Genomic DNA, 14794 nt, shown 5'->3' with positions numbered 1-14794 from the left:
AATGTATCTGTTACCCCTTCGCATTACAGAAATTAACTCTACTCTCTTTCTCTGTTGTTCTTTAAGGAAAATTGTTCTTTAAGAACCATCAGATGTACTTTATTACTGGGGTATTGTGCCTTTCCCCTTGGCATTTGGCAGTAGTATTAGAACAAATTTATGGTGAGTAGAGAGTACCATCGGTTTTAAATTACACATTTAAGCATCTAAGCAGGGCAAATCCGTAGCCTGGAATAAGACATGACTTGCAAATGGGTTAGTCACTACACATGGAACATAATACATATGACATATTAACTTATGTATACACCCTTGAGGCTATGAGCAGAGCATATGATTCCTCCCAGATAGATACGATTATTTATCTATAGAAAAGGTTACCTTAATGAGCAGGGATGAACATTAAGAGGAAACACTCAGTGTTCCCAAATGCTATTGAAGTAAAACCAAGAAACAACCAAAATGCAATTCTTTACTTAATTGTCCACTGAAAGGTAAGGTTGGTATATGGTATCTTTTATGGCCAACTTTGAATAAAACGTCAAAAAGCCAGGTAGAAAGATTTAATAAAAGAGTAAGCTTCCAAAACCCGAAGAGAAGAATAGTGTCATCAGTGCTTAGGTGACCTGGCAGCAAAAAACCAAGGCTCAAGATTCAATATAACAGCAAAAAGATGGGACCAAACCTTTGGGAACAATTTTGTTTTTGCCTCAGATGATTTTCCACTTTTCTCTCAAATTGCTTTCAATAATTATTTTGCACTCTGTGGCTTGTTAGCATCTGTGGGCTTTATACTAGTCATAATTCTATCCAAACAAAAACTCATCACCTCTAAAGATAGCATTTGTAAGCCATGCTTATCTGAAGAGAAGGTGGCAGAGCAGCCGCTGCCTTCCGTGCCAGAAGGAGGCTGGGCGGGCCCCTGCACTCGGGATGGAGGGCCGGCTGCATCCCAGGCAGTGCTCTGAGGAAGCCAAAAATTGAGACTTTCTGGGGAAGAGCAGTCAAATCAGGCACTAGTCGTCACGACAATTACAACCTAGTTTATCTCAATCATACAGGAAAAGAAAGTGAGGGCATAAAACTAACTGGGTATTCATTGCTTTATAAGTCTGAAGTACCTTAAAATGAGTTCCACTCAGCCCTTCATTTATACAGCGTCCATGAAAAATATGCTGAATCCTACCTACAACATGGTGAAGATGTTAAAAGGATGATGATCATAGATGACCCAAGAATATTTGAGGGGTTTTGCCAATTTGACTAAAGGAATATTCATACTGCAATTTGAACAGCATCTTTTAATTATGATAGTCCAAAGCATTTTTCAGATACTAAATAAGTGAATGACAGTTAATGCTATAGCCAGTCAGAGGCAGGAAAATTGAGGCTTTAAAAAAATCTATTCAAAAGCACTCAGACATTTACTAAGCATGTATTATGTGCTAGGCACACAGTAAGAATAAAAATCCAGGAATTATTTATGAATATATTCAATAAACATATATTAAGCATCACCTACATGACAGATAGTCTTCTAGGTACTAGGGGGGACTGCAATGAAAAGAAAGATAGATGTAAACCCTATTCTCAGATGATGAGAAGCATCATGTTAAAAAACATAGGGACAGATGCCCTGGCTGGTGTAGCTCAGTGGATTGAGCGCCGGCCTACAAAATGAAAGGTCGCTGGTTCAATTCCTAGTCAGGGCCCATGCCTGGGTTGCGGGCCAATGTTTCTTTCCTTCTATTTCTCCCTCCCTTCCCTTCTCTCCAAAAATAAATAAACAAAGTCTTAAAAAAAAAAAACAGCATAGGGACAGAGGAAGTGGTAAGTGAGTCCATCTTATTTTATCAGTTTGGTAGTAGAAAGGAAGAAACTCTAGATGAAAAGAAAATATGTAGGCCAAGGATAAAAAGTGGTTATAAATAAGATGTGTTTGCATGACAATGAAAAACTAGGCCGGTCCTGGTTGGTACAGCCCAGTGGATTGAGTGCTGGCCTGTGAAATAAGGTTACCAGTTTGATTCCCAATCAGGGTACATGCCTGGGTTGCAAGCTAGGTGTCCAGTAGGGGGAGTGCTAGAGGTAACTGATCGATGTATCTCTTGCACATCAATGTGTCTCTCCCTCTCTTTCTCCCTCCCGTCCCCATTCTCTAAAAATAAACACATAAAATCTAAAAATCAAACCAACAAACTAAAACCCTAGTCTGGCTAGAGTCAAATGCCTGTGCTGAATATTAGTGGAAAATAAAATTAGAGTTAAATTGTGGGGTGTTTGATGAATATGATACTACATATAAAGTTACATTATGAATATGAATTATATTTTTGATAGCATAAAAAATACAATTCATGGCCCTAGCTGGTATGGCTCACTGGATCAAGTGCCAGGCTGCAAACCAAAAAATACAATTCATATACCAAGAACTTCACAATGCTCTACCTTTAGTGAAATAGGTAGCATCTGTTACTATGTCCATTTCTCAGGCAGTCTTTATCTATGTAGGAGGCCTCAAATAGCCCAAAGGACAAATAACAGCAGACAGTCAGTGTTCACAAAGATTCTTAGAGTATTGGAGAGAGAAATATCCAGCAATTTTGGAATTCATAGATCTTAAGAAATGTAAGGGATTTCAGAAGTCAAGTTTAACCCCTTCATTTTATCCAAGACATTAAGAGTCTATCATTTCCTTTCTCAATTACTGATAGAATAATGCTGCAGACATTACATATAAATACATATTACACATACATATACAATACTTGGAATACCATAAAATATTATATCTCTAAGATGTATTTCTTAAAATCCCCAAAGATGGAAGAGCCAGCACGTACACTACTCAGTTTAATGATGAAAGCCACAAAGAATAAAAGGGTCGAGTAGTCCACACAGAATTCATATAATAGACCGATGTAACATGTTTTTCATCAGAATATTTGACTGTCTCTAAATGATTTATATGAATATTATAAAATACAAAAATTCTCATAGAGTAATCTGAGATTTAGAAGAGTATATTATGGAGATAAAGATACGGAGGTTTTAGGAAAAGTCTTATCTCAAATTTAGCATGGATCAGAATCACCTGGAGGTCTGGATAAAACAGATTACTATCCTACCCCCAGAGTTTTGAATAGAAAACCTGGCATAGGGTCCAAAAGTCTGTCTTTCTAACAAGTTGCAGGTGTCTGTCAGCTGATGCAGAAGTCCTGGGACTACACTTTGAAAACCCACTGACTGAAGAAAAATATGCTTACCTCACTTTAAGATTCAGTTAGAAATAACATTTGTCTGTGTAATAATTAAGCTATGCGTCCCAAATCTGCAGCCAATCCTGACCTCTCTTAGCAGTAAGACGTGCTCTGTAATTTGCTTAACTGCACTTGTTTTTAGATTGCTTTTGCATCTTCTTAGCCTGGCTCATGATCCTGCTTCACACAGATCACAAGTCTCACTTCCCCCTTTTTGCCTTTTTTCTATAGCATATATGTTAGAGTGAATGTCCCGTAGACCAAGAGGTGTCACATCATGATTACTACCCAGAGTTGGATTTCCAGGACTTACCAAACATCAACCACCTTCTCCCCCCACCCAGGAGCAAACATTCTGCTGGGGCTTTCTGCTTTTAACAGCGGCCCTTTTGTCAAATGTGTACGATGTCCTAGAGAATATTTAAGTAGCAAGGAAGACATGTTGGTACTCTGAGCACATTTGGACATCCAGAATTTGATTCTGCAGTCTTCCCTTTACACAGAGCAATGTGCAAAATGTCAGGGTTCCAATATTCATTTCTATCCTGATTATAATCCTTTCTTTCTAAAAACTGAAGCATATGCATATGCATATGCATGAAGTACATGAAAATTTGGAACAGAAGCTCTGCGACCTTGGACTGGCCTGTGTAGCTATTTATTCTGCTTAACGCATTATTGAATTTTAAGGTTAGACTAATGTTTTGTCAATGCCATAAGACCAGAAGTGGGCTAATGATAGGAAAACCCTGGAGGATAAAGGTACAAGCTTGTAACTATCAACAGGACGAAGGGTGAGCCTTCTTTAAATTCAAGTCTCAGGGTGCTGAGACATTTCTGCTCTTTATCATCTTCCAGATCAAATCAGAGTTACTCAATTAATTTGAGTAATTGCAGAAACGCAACATTTCTAGAGAACTTGTCCATTTACCGCCTACATGCACGGTCTCTAGGAAAACTGGGCCTTGGCATAACCTGCCACAGTAAGAAGAGCACACCCTTAGCAGAGTCCTTACCCTCAATAAAGTGAAATACTGAGGTCCAGGTGACCATGTAGAAAATCAACCCATATATAAGTTTTAGTGTATTACTCCTTAAATCTTCTTATTGTCTTTACTAATCACACTCTTTTAATACTAATTCCAAGTTAGAAAGTGAACATCTTTAAACTTCCTTTTCTTCCTGTAGTTGTCAGATGGAGAATTACCCTTTTTATTCCTCCTGGTCAGACCTATATTTTAATGTTCAATTATGGATTATTTCTTCACTCTATTATTGGTTCTCTTGTTTCTTTCCTTGTACTGAGGAGCATATAAAAGTGTCATCATATTAATTGGAAATGTTAAGGGTTCTTAAACCTACCTGACTGATTTAACGTACTGCAAGGGCTTTCCCCACTTTTTCTCCTACGCAGATCTGAAGGATACCGTTGTAAATTTGCCTCGATCAATCTTTAATGTATTTTTGTATCCTGTTGGACAACATGAGTTCTAGGAAATTTAGCAATATTTAATTACTTTTAAATCATCTTCGTAATCAGAAAACAGTAAACACCCACTGGAGTGCAGTGGATCTGTATCGTAAAACATTTAGATGTTCATCAAATAGCATTTCTGCCTATCTGAAATCAATCAATTCCAAAGCGGATGTGTGGTACTCATGCATATAAGCACCACACATATGTAGCTATGTGAGTGGTTCTGGGCAATGGAAATGGCAGATTCTAACACACGCATGATTACTATCAAATTTGTTCCTATTTCACAGACATATAAAGGAAGAAACTAAAATTGTTTAATGATAAAATATATAAACATAATGTTATATAGAAATATCACTTTTTATTTTACAAAGTTCTAAAAGGACAAAGGTGTTCCATAGCATGTGTCTGGAAGGAAAATGCTGTGGAGGGATTATTATAGGAATGGGACTGTTGCTACCTTTTTCCTACAGAAGTAGTAAAGATATCTGACAGGAAATCAAAGCAAAAACATAAAGCAAAATTATGTTTGTAAGTTACTTAATAGTATTCTCATTATCAGAAAGATGAAGGGAAAACTTATGGATTTTGAATTCAAATTATCTTCTTTGGATTTTAAAACTTATTGGAAATTGTTTTCAACCTGAATAGTTTTAATTACATCAAGTACACCTAATTTAAATCTTCAGAATTTCTACATTCTGGTGCCCATCTTATTTACATTTAATTTATACCAAATCATGTCATATTTTTCTCGAATAGTATCTGATGATGAGAGTAAAACTTTACCTAAAGCCCAAAAACGAAATAGAGACTATCAAAATATCCTCATTAAAGTATTATTTTAAAAAATATCTCATACTTAAAAATATATCAAAAAGAAAAATAAAATTTTTATGTTTAAATTTTATATTAAATTTACTAGAAATATGAGTCTAAGTATACCTTTACAATATTTGAGAAAACGGAAACGTTCATACAGTGTTAAAATACTTCATCATGATCAATTTCCGAATGTGGGGATCCACATTCTGTAGATGATGGAACACCACAGGCTGGTGAAGAAATGCCAGACAGTCACATATTATGTAGCCATATTTGTAGAAGTATCTGAGCAGAAATCTCATTAGACTTTGTTTCCTAATCGAGGTTCAACTAATGACTGGATAAAACTTAAGAACATTGAAAGGTTTGCAAACAGGTACCCCAAGAAGAGAAGAACATACCCATGGTTTGAGAAATTATACTGTAGGTAAGAAATTAAATACATTTACTAACCACCTCGTAGAAGAAAAAAAAAGTGTAAAGAACGCACAATTTTCATCAGATATTTTCTTTCTTCGTCATTTCTAGTCACACGGAAATTTTGTTCCTGTGTTTTATAATTTATGGGTTCAATCATTTTGCTAAATAATGTACTGGTCACTCTTTTCATTTATACTCTTCATAGGTTTTATATACTTTAAAAAATACTATGATTACTAGCTTCAAAATAGACCCGGACTAACAAATGAACTTTATTCCATAAAACATATTGTTTTAATCATTGAAACAGAATAGGATAAATCAGTGGTCTCTCAAAGTAATTAAATCTCCAAAGTTTCTCAAACTGCAATCGTAAATCACTTTGAAAGCAAGTCAGAGCATCATGTCTTCCTCTTAAGCATTTCATCTATTTCAAGAATAAATCATTTTATCCTTTGATTAAAATCATCTTCTGATTAAAACTTTGTCCCCTAGAAAAATACCAATAGCGATAAGGTTTCCTTTTCATTTCTCACATATTCAACCAAAAGGCAACCATTGAATGACCATGATTTGGAAATAATTAAACATCAGTGAGTTTCCTCCATCAACAGGGGAGGAATCAGAAAAACTGTACAATCTGGGTGATAATGAAGTATAAAGTATTTTCATATTTCACTAGGGATTGATTTCCTATGTATAATATGCATGCTCTCTGTTTGTTCAAGTTCCAACTTTAAGATTTTAAACAATTAATCTTCCAAACTTGCCCACTGTGGTTGTTAACCACGCACCATCTAAGGATAAACACAGCGATCTAGTTTCACAAAGAGCTCCTGTGTGCAAGTGCTGCTGCTTCTTTTGCTCTTTCTCTCTCTTTCTTTATTTGGCTATGACTTACTTCTTTTTCAGCATCTTCTAGTTTCTTTTTCTTACTCTCAGGCATTAAATCATCTAACCAGCTGAGTTCCCGTTTGGTAAACAAAAAATCCATCAACTTTCTTACAAATACCAGAGCTAACACCTGAAATAAATAATAAAATAGTGTAAAATAGGGGAAAATATTAATGGGATATGTTTGTCTGTTGGTAGAAACAAGTCAATTTCAATTAGGACTGAGATTAAATTTGAAGATATATGTATATAACAGATTTTGTCTGTAATTTTACTTCCTTCATTTCTCTTTCCAACCACATGCTCCAAATAGCTATGATGTCACCTACCCATTATAGAAGTCATTTAAAGAAGCTACTTGAAAAACTATAAAACACATTCAACTGTTTTCTTAAATACATGTAGTTAATAGCTTGAATTATTTTAAATGAATATAAAACATTCTTAACTATGCTGATAGTATTTAAAGTTATAGTCATTCAAATTCACTATAATTTTGAAGTACTTGAAACTTCTCTGAAATATTTAATGAAATTTAATTTTTAAAAATCCCCCTAACTTTTCAGATTTGCTGGTATATTTTTAAAGTTCAATTTGGAAAGTTTTCATTTTTCCACCCAACTTCAATTAATTCAAACTACTACCAATATTCAGAATGATAGAGACAAAACTAATATGAATCACTGCAATTCATATATAATCTCAACCCGATCTTAGTCACCAGTGTTAGTGGTCAAAGTTTATATGGGTTTCCCATAATTGTTCAGAATGACTCTATGGTTCCAATTTCAGTTCATGGGTTTCCAATAATAGCAGAAAATTACAGGAAGAGAAGAAAAGAAGTTTCATACCATCATGGGAAAGACAATAGCAGCTCTTGAAACCTTTATTATCCACAAAAGGACAAGGCAACTCATCTGAATGACTGTGAAGAGATGGACTTTTCGAAGTGGTACATGCCTTAGATATATAAAATCTGGTTGATGTTTTGCAGGCATCCAGAAGAGCTTTATTCTATCAAAGAACTAAAAGATAAACAGGCTAAATTGATTTTTACAGACAACAATAGAAGTAGAACAAGTAAACGTTTGATGTGGTCTGATATTGTTCATCTGGATCACATTTAAGTTGGCATCCAGGCATCTGGACAGCAAGATTGTTATGCATACACTCTGAATACTATGATTTCAGTTTCATAATACCCCATTTTCTTTAATGTAGACCCAGGTTATAATTTAGAAGAGTTTAAGAATATTAAAGACTCTAATACTAAATGTTGCTAACCTGGGAGAGTATTGCCTTAAGAGACAAAACGCCATCATCATCCTCTTTTTCATTGTCACATTACAGCCTCTTCCTTTATTTGCCCCTTTAGCACCAGGGCGTCCTGGACTCCCATTCTCAGTCCTTTTCTCTCCTGGGATAGCTCCCTACCCATGGCTTCAACTTTTACATACTAGATAGACTCCCAGACCTAGGTCTCTTCTTCTACTCTCTGTCTCCTGAGCGCTCCCCGCACATCCAGCTGCTGAGTAGGATGTTGTGACCTCCTTATAAAACTGTGCTGTTTGGACCTTGCCATTTTGATCTCCAACAAGGTTTGGTGCTATTTTTACAAATTGAAATAGCTTAGCCATAAAGATTTAACCTAGATGAATTGTTGTTAATAAAGTGTTTCCAGAGCAAACAGTGTTAAATCAATTTACGAGTAACTTCTTCATAAATTTTCTATACTGCATTGTCAAACCATTTATATATGAGATCTGTCCAGAAGGTATGCAGCCATGTAACCTGAAAAATAGAGGCGTTTATTGAAGAAGATACAAAATACAAGAAACATTGTACACAGGACAATGACGCCTCAGTCCCCTTCAAAGTAGGCACTTTGGGACCTCACAGAGTTCTCCCAATTGCCATCAGCTGCCCGTCATATTTTCCTGAACCTCATCAACGATCTGAAATCTCTTCCCTTTCAAAGGTGGTTTTAGTTTTGGGAAAAACCAGAAGTTGCACGGTACCAAATCTGTGCTTTAGGGGGGCCAAGTCACCTGGGTGATTTGATGTTTTGCCAAAAAACTCTGCATGAGATGTGATGCATGGGCAGGCGCATTGTCATGATGAAGCTGCCAATCGCCAGTTGCCCATAGGTGCGGACTTCTGAATCATCCAAATGGTTTCCACAGAGGAATGTTCAAGCTTAATGCAAAATTTGATGCAGATTCCTTGTTCTATTTGCTCAGGCATTTTGAATGAAATGATTTAACACCGCACATGCTCACTCAACAGCATCTACCACCCCCACTGACTAGTACAGTGAAGTTGTTGTCGTTCATGCATGTACATTCCAGGCTACTCTCCTTGGCTGCCAGGTTACATTTATGTCACACAAACTGTACATTGTTATATTAACAATGGCTGGACTTTTTCCGGATAGACCTCATATTTTTCAATTGCATTTAATAAAAATTATTTTCACCTGAATAAATGTTATTTCTGTGTAAATTTATATAAAATAAAGTGCAACTATTTTTATATAATTATAACTATATAATGTTATTATAGCTTTGGCTTGGTGGCCATTTTTATCTATGAAAGCTAATTTTCTCAATTCAAATTTTTATATATTAAGTTCTCAGAAAACCTTAAATCTTTAATCACATTTTACTTACTAACAAACTGTATTGCATGTTACTTCATTTTATGTGTACTTTTTATTTAATATTTCTCAGGCCAGAGTTATTAGTTTTGAATGTTTCCAACAAGTGATTATTTAGAATATGCTTTTAATCACAGTCTTATTTCATGCCATTTCTACCGTATATGTTATGCATTTTTAAAAGAGTACTATTAGATATTATTTGTTAGCTAATTTACAAGAAAACTGTAAGCAATTCTTGTCAAATATTCCAGCATTACTCTAATATGCCGAGGAACAAATGTTCATTGAGTCAAGTGTTAGGATCAAAACATCTTCTTTTACCAAAATCTGCTTACATGTAAAACAATAATGCCAAACTCAGCATCAGCCCATCCTTCCTCCGTGTACGCCGTCTTATGGTGCGGCATGACCTGTCCTTGGTCGTCTACCAGAATGACGTGTACATTAGCTCTTCTACCGTTCATTTATTTACTCACATTCATTAATGCCTTCCAAAAATATTTATTGAAAACCTTCTCTGCAGAGTACTAAGTGCCGAATTTTTTCCTGTTTCATCCCTCTCCATAGTTCATTAGGTCTTTTAATTTCTATCTCCTAAATATATCTTAAAATTAAACGTCATTAAACCAGCAAATAAAACTTGGTACATGGTGGTGGTGGGAATAGGGAAGAAACAAAGTAAAATCTTCTGGCTTATTACTGAATGTTTCAGTTTCTATAGAACTCATTTTCCTCAGTCACCATTTCTCCTTTGTGAAGTTATGTTCTTGCATAAGTGCACATCAGTGTGTGGGTGCTTCAATTGTTATTGTTTAAATGGCACATTTGCTTTCCTGGGGACTCCTGAAATGTGGGAATGAATATAGAAGCAGTTACATATCTAAGTACAGAAACAGCACTCCTGAGAACACTGTGCTCCGTTTTTTCTGCTATGCTGCACAGTGAGCAGTCTAGATAATAAGTTTCTTAATATTGAGAAAGGATCAGGTAAAATACAGGTTCCTACCACATACAGAGTAACTAATTAGCGTGCTCTTTGAACTGTTGGTATTCAGCACGTTTACTACTTCTGAGGTAATGATAACCATGATAAATGTAGTCTGACTTTTGCATTTGGCATTTATCTTGCCCTAATAGCAATTTCCCATTTTCAAACTGAGTTAGCCACAAAATTCCAAATATGGATTTCAACTCCCTGAGCTCCGGGCTCACGTAAATTTTCACTAACTCTTCCTCAGTGTGAGACCCTACTTGCTGTTCATTTGTGCCATTTAAAACTCATTACATTTTTTCTCATGGGCCTTTGATAATGTTTTCTTTCCTCAATTTTCACTGGAAAGAAATAATTCCAAAATCTGATATTCTTCTTTAGTTCTAAACCTTTAAGTATAAAATCATGTAAGTGGAATTAGGGGGAAATCTGTTGAAATCTATCAAAATGATTTAACTTTGTCTCTTAAACTTCTGTTCCTATATTTATGTGAGCCTGGGGCCTAATAATAAATACTTTGCAATTACAGATGAAATTAGTACCCATGGAACTTTTGCCAAAGGCAAAAAAAAAAAAAAGCAAAACAAATAATTAAAATCTCTTCAATACTCTTTCCTATCTGCCTTACTAAATCAATTCTTTCAAAATTCACTTTCATACATGAAATTATAAATGAGCCAGTTAAAGCTAATTTGAGTAAAATTTAAATGCATAGCACTTCTCAACCATCTCCCCCTCCTAAGCTAATGTTACCCAGTGTCGGGATGAACAGAGTCATCCTATCCACTTTGGATGTTTGATGATCTTACAGTGACGTCATACTAAAGTTTGCCTCAGCTCTAACATCTAGACCATCCTAAGGCCTACGTGGTTTTCTTTCTCCCAAATTCGGAAGCCGGCTCATTGTTATTCAGGAAAAGAGTTCCTGTGCTGCCTGTTCCTCAGTGTCGAGAGTTTGGCTGAGCTACTCAGTGGTATGGTTGCCTTGGCATCTATTTTATTTGTCCTGGTGGCCTGCATTGATCTTGAACTACATCAGTCCCTCATGTAAGTGCATTCCCCAGACAGAAGCCCACAGAGTCACAGAAACGTAAGTTCCTGATATGACTTCCCCAACAGCCCTTGTGACCAACAGTCTCCCTGCCTCCCAGTGCCTTCCCCTGATGCGCCCCTTAGATAGGACTTCCAGGGACTTACCAAAACCCTGCTCTCTAGTTTTGAATTTACGAATCTGGCCTTAGCCCAGGAACACTAAAACACTCTACCCACAGACCCTAATAAAAGCATGTACCCCAGGTCCTGTCTTCCTCTCTCTGTCTTTACCTTGACCTTGCAGTCTGGCCCAAGGCCAGGTACTTCCTGCAGGACCTGTGAGTAATAAGCTGCTCTATTTCAATTTTTCTTATGGCCTGTTGTTGAACCTAAGCTCACCATCCCACACCCTGTGCTCTATTTAAGTGTTAATCTGATAAATTCATAACGTTCTGTCAGGTGACTTTTCTTTTATGTCTTTGAATAGCAATGAGTCAAACTGTATGAAAAAAAATGACAATTTATATTTTCCTTTTATTCAATAAAAATAAACCATACTGTACAATTAGTAACCCCCTAATTAGTCTTTTTTTCAAGAAAATTTAAGTATTTTAGATCAATAATTTTAAGCTAGAAAACAATATTATTCAATGGCAAATTTAAGTAGAAATCTCTGTTAGTTTCCTAGTGCTACAGTAACAAATTATCAGAGCTTGGTGGCTTAAAACAATACAAATTTATTCTCCCATAGTTGTGGAGGCCAATATCAGGGTGCTGGCTGCACTGGCCCCCTTCTGAAGGCCATAAGGGAGAAACTGCCCTTGCCTCTTCTAGCCTCAGGCGGCTCCTGACATTCCCTGGCAACAGAAGTCCAATCTCCGTCTCCATCTTCATGTGGCCTTTTTCTGTGCCCTCTCTTATATAAAGTCCCCACTGATTGGATTTAGAGTTCACCCTAAATTCTGGATGAGCTGTCTTGAGATTCATAATTAATTACATCTGGAAACACTCTATTTCCAAATAAGGTCACAGTCTGAGATTCCAGGCAGAAACGAATTCTGGGGGAACGCTATTCAACCCACTACAGTACCATAAGCAGGAACAATTTGCCAAAAGCCTCTATAAAGATTTAGAAAACACTTGTGTGGTTTTAAAATGTATCTACAAATTCTTTAGTGCTTTCCTCTTCAAAAGATGAAGTCTAATTTCCTTCCTGTGTGCAAGCTAACCATAGTGACTTTGTTTCCAACAAACAGTAAAAAGTGGAAGTGACCATGGGCAACTTTGGAGACTAAGTCAAAAGGCAGTGACTTCCTCCCTTCCCTAATTGCTCACTCTGACGGAAGTTAACTTGCGTGCCATGAGGACCCTTGAGTGACCTATGGAGAGGTCCATGTGGGAAGATGCTAAGGCTTCCTACCAACAGCCAGGCAGGAACTGATGCCTCTTGCTCACAGCTGTGTGGTGAGCCTCTTAGATGCGACCCTCGGCCCTACTCGAACCTTCAGATGACTGCAGCCCTGGTCCATATCCTCACAGCAACCACCTGGCACGTCTTGAGCCAGAATTGCCTGGCTAATCTGTTCCCAAATTCCTGGCACACAGAGACTGTGGGATAATAAATGATTGTTGTTTTAAGACACTAAGTTTTACAGTAACCTGTTACGCAATAATAGAAAACTAACACAGAAACCATATTTATTCAACCAATACTTCATTAAATAATTAACGAGGCTTTCCTTATACTTTGAAACTGCCTTACCTTATACCTTTATTGTTAGTTCAGTATGTGAAATCATTCTATAAATACAACTATAAAATAATAGAAAAGCAAATGCAAAAGAAAAAATCACCCAGAATCTCACTGTCTTAACAAATTGGTTTTATTTCTCTATCTCCCTTTTTAATATGACCAACACTCATAGCTTTATAAACCCATAGTAGTTCCACCATAGTTCCACCTCTTTCCTGCTTTTTCAGTTTGCATATGCCATAAATTTTTTTACCATGTTACTTTTATGGTCATCATTAATTATCACTTTTCAGTGAGTGTACCATAGATTACTTAATTATTTACTGACGTTGGTTAATTGGATTGTTTCTAGCATTTTGAAAGTATATGTCACAATGAATATTTTTGTGCATAAAGTTTTTTTCTATTCTCATGGATATCCATAACCATGATTACAATATCAAAGATTAAAAGTACTTACATATACTTTGAAATGTACTATGATTAGTTTTCTAAAAGTGTTGTGAAATCTAAACCTTTTAGTTTTGATATATTTATGGTAAACAAAAGTACCTTAAGACTATGCTGATGAGGATCCTTAACTTCTATAAATCTGATCAGTTTTAAAAGAATTAATTGAGGTCTAAAGCTTGTTTCTAAGATGATATTATTTTCTTAACTATCACATGACTTAGCATCAATAGACCTTAAGGTAAGTCATCATAGATGTGCCTGTATTACTGTTAGTAATTTACCTGAATCCCCTTTAGAGATGAAGCACCCATATAAAGAAATACTCCATACAGCACTGGCATGGGAATAAACTGTAAAAGAACAATTGAAGAAAAGGCACAAGTTATTTTCAAATAGGATATTTGGATTAAAGGTGAAGAATGGAGCTAAGACTTAGGTGTTGTTCCTATATTATATCAGATATTATAAAATCGCAGATTGTTCAATTTTTCTCTTTTTCTTGGAATAGCTCAGCATCATCCTATCTCTAGAGTTATTTATGTAACATGTAAATCAATTCTTGCAAACATACTTGTGAAATGATTAAATAAGAATAAACTTATGTAAACTAATTCAATTAGAATTTTCAAATTATGGACAGCTAGAATTTTTATAATGCAATCTTGGAAATATCTGATAAACTTACATGACAAAATAATTACTCTTTAATGCTCTTATGTTACTAGTTTTGTGGAACACATAAAACAGTGTATGTGGCCATGACCATGGCATTGCTTACTTCTGTACCTCTATCTTGTACTAAGTAACGTTCATTGCAAATAAAGCTTTCCACTGATAAGAAAATAAAAGCTTTATTTTGTGTAGGCCTGCAGTGAATTTAGGTCACAAGTCAGTCGGCAATAAGTGACTCTTTCCCACAACGTTCTCACTATTTCAAAATTATGGTAATAATTTACACATCATTTTACTTTGCCAGACCAAATTCTTATGTATTTAAGGATTTTAAAAATACAGCACATAATTTCCC

At 35.8% G+C, this 14794-nt stretch overlaps 1 protein-coding gene across 8 annotated transcripts in view; it reads right to left on the bottom strand.

Annotated features, from left to right (window-relative positions):
- The window catches only part of SLC4A10 (solute carrier family 4 member 10), a 271426-nt gene that overhangs the window by 11770 nt on the left and 244862 nt on the right, over positions 1–14794 (bottom strand). For all 8 annotated transcript variants that reach the window (XM_024579743.3, XM_024579742.3, XM_071220660.1 and 5 more), the window contains 3 exons: positions 14049–14117; positions 7731–7904; positions 6887–7009 (listed from right to left, as the gene is read on the bottom strand). In XM_024579743.3, coding sequence (XP_024435511.2) covers positions 6887–7009; positions 7731–7904; positions 14049–14117 — 366 coding nt within the window. The remainder of the gene's footprint in view (positions 1–6886; positions 7010–7730; positions 7905–14048; positions 14118–14794) is intronic.

This window comes from Desmodus rotundus, chromosome 2 (assembly GCF_022682495.2).
Source record: "Desmodus rotundus isolate HL8 chromosome 2, HLdesRot8A.1, whole genome shotgun sequence".
NCBI classification, from domain to species: domain Eukaryota; kingdom Metazoa; phylum Chordata; class Mammalia; order Chiroptera; family Phyllostomidae; genus Desmodus; species Desmodus rotundus.
This window is presented reverse-complemented; position numbering and strand designations above follow the sequence as displayed.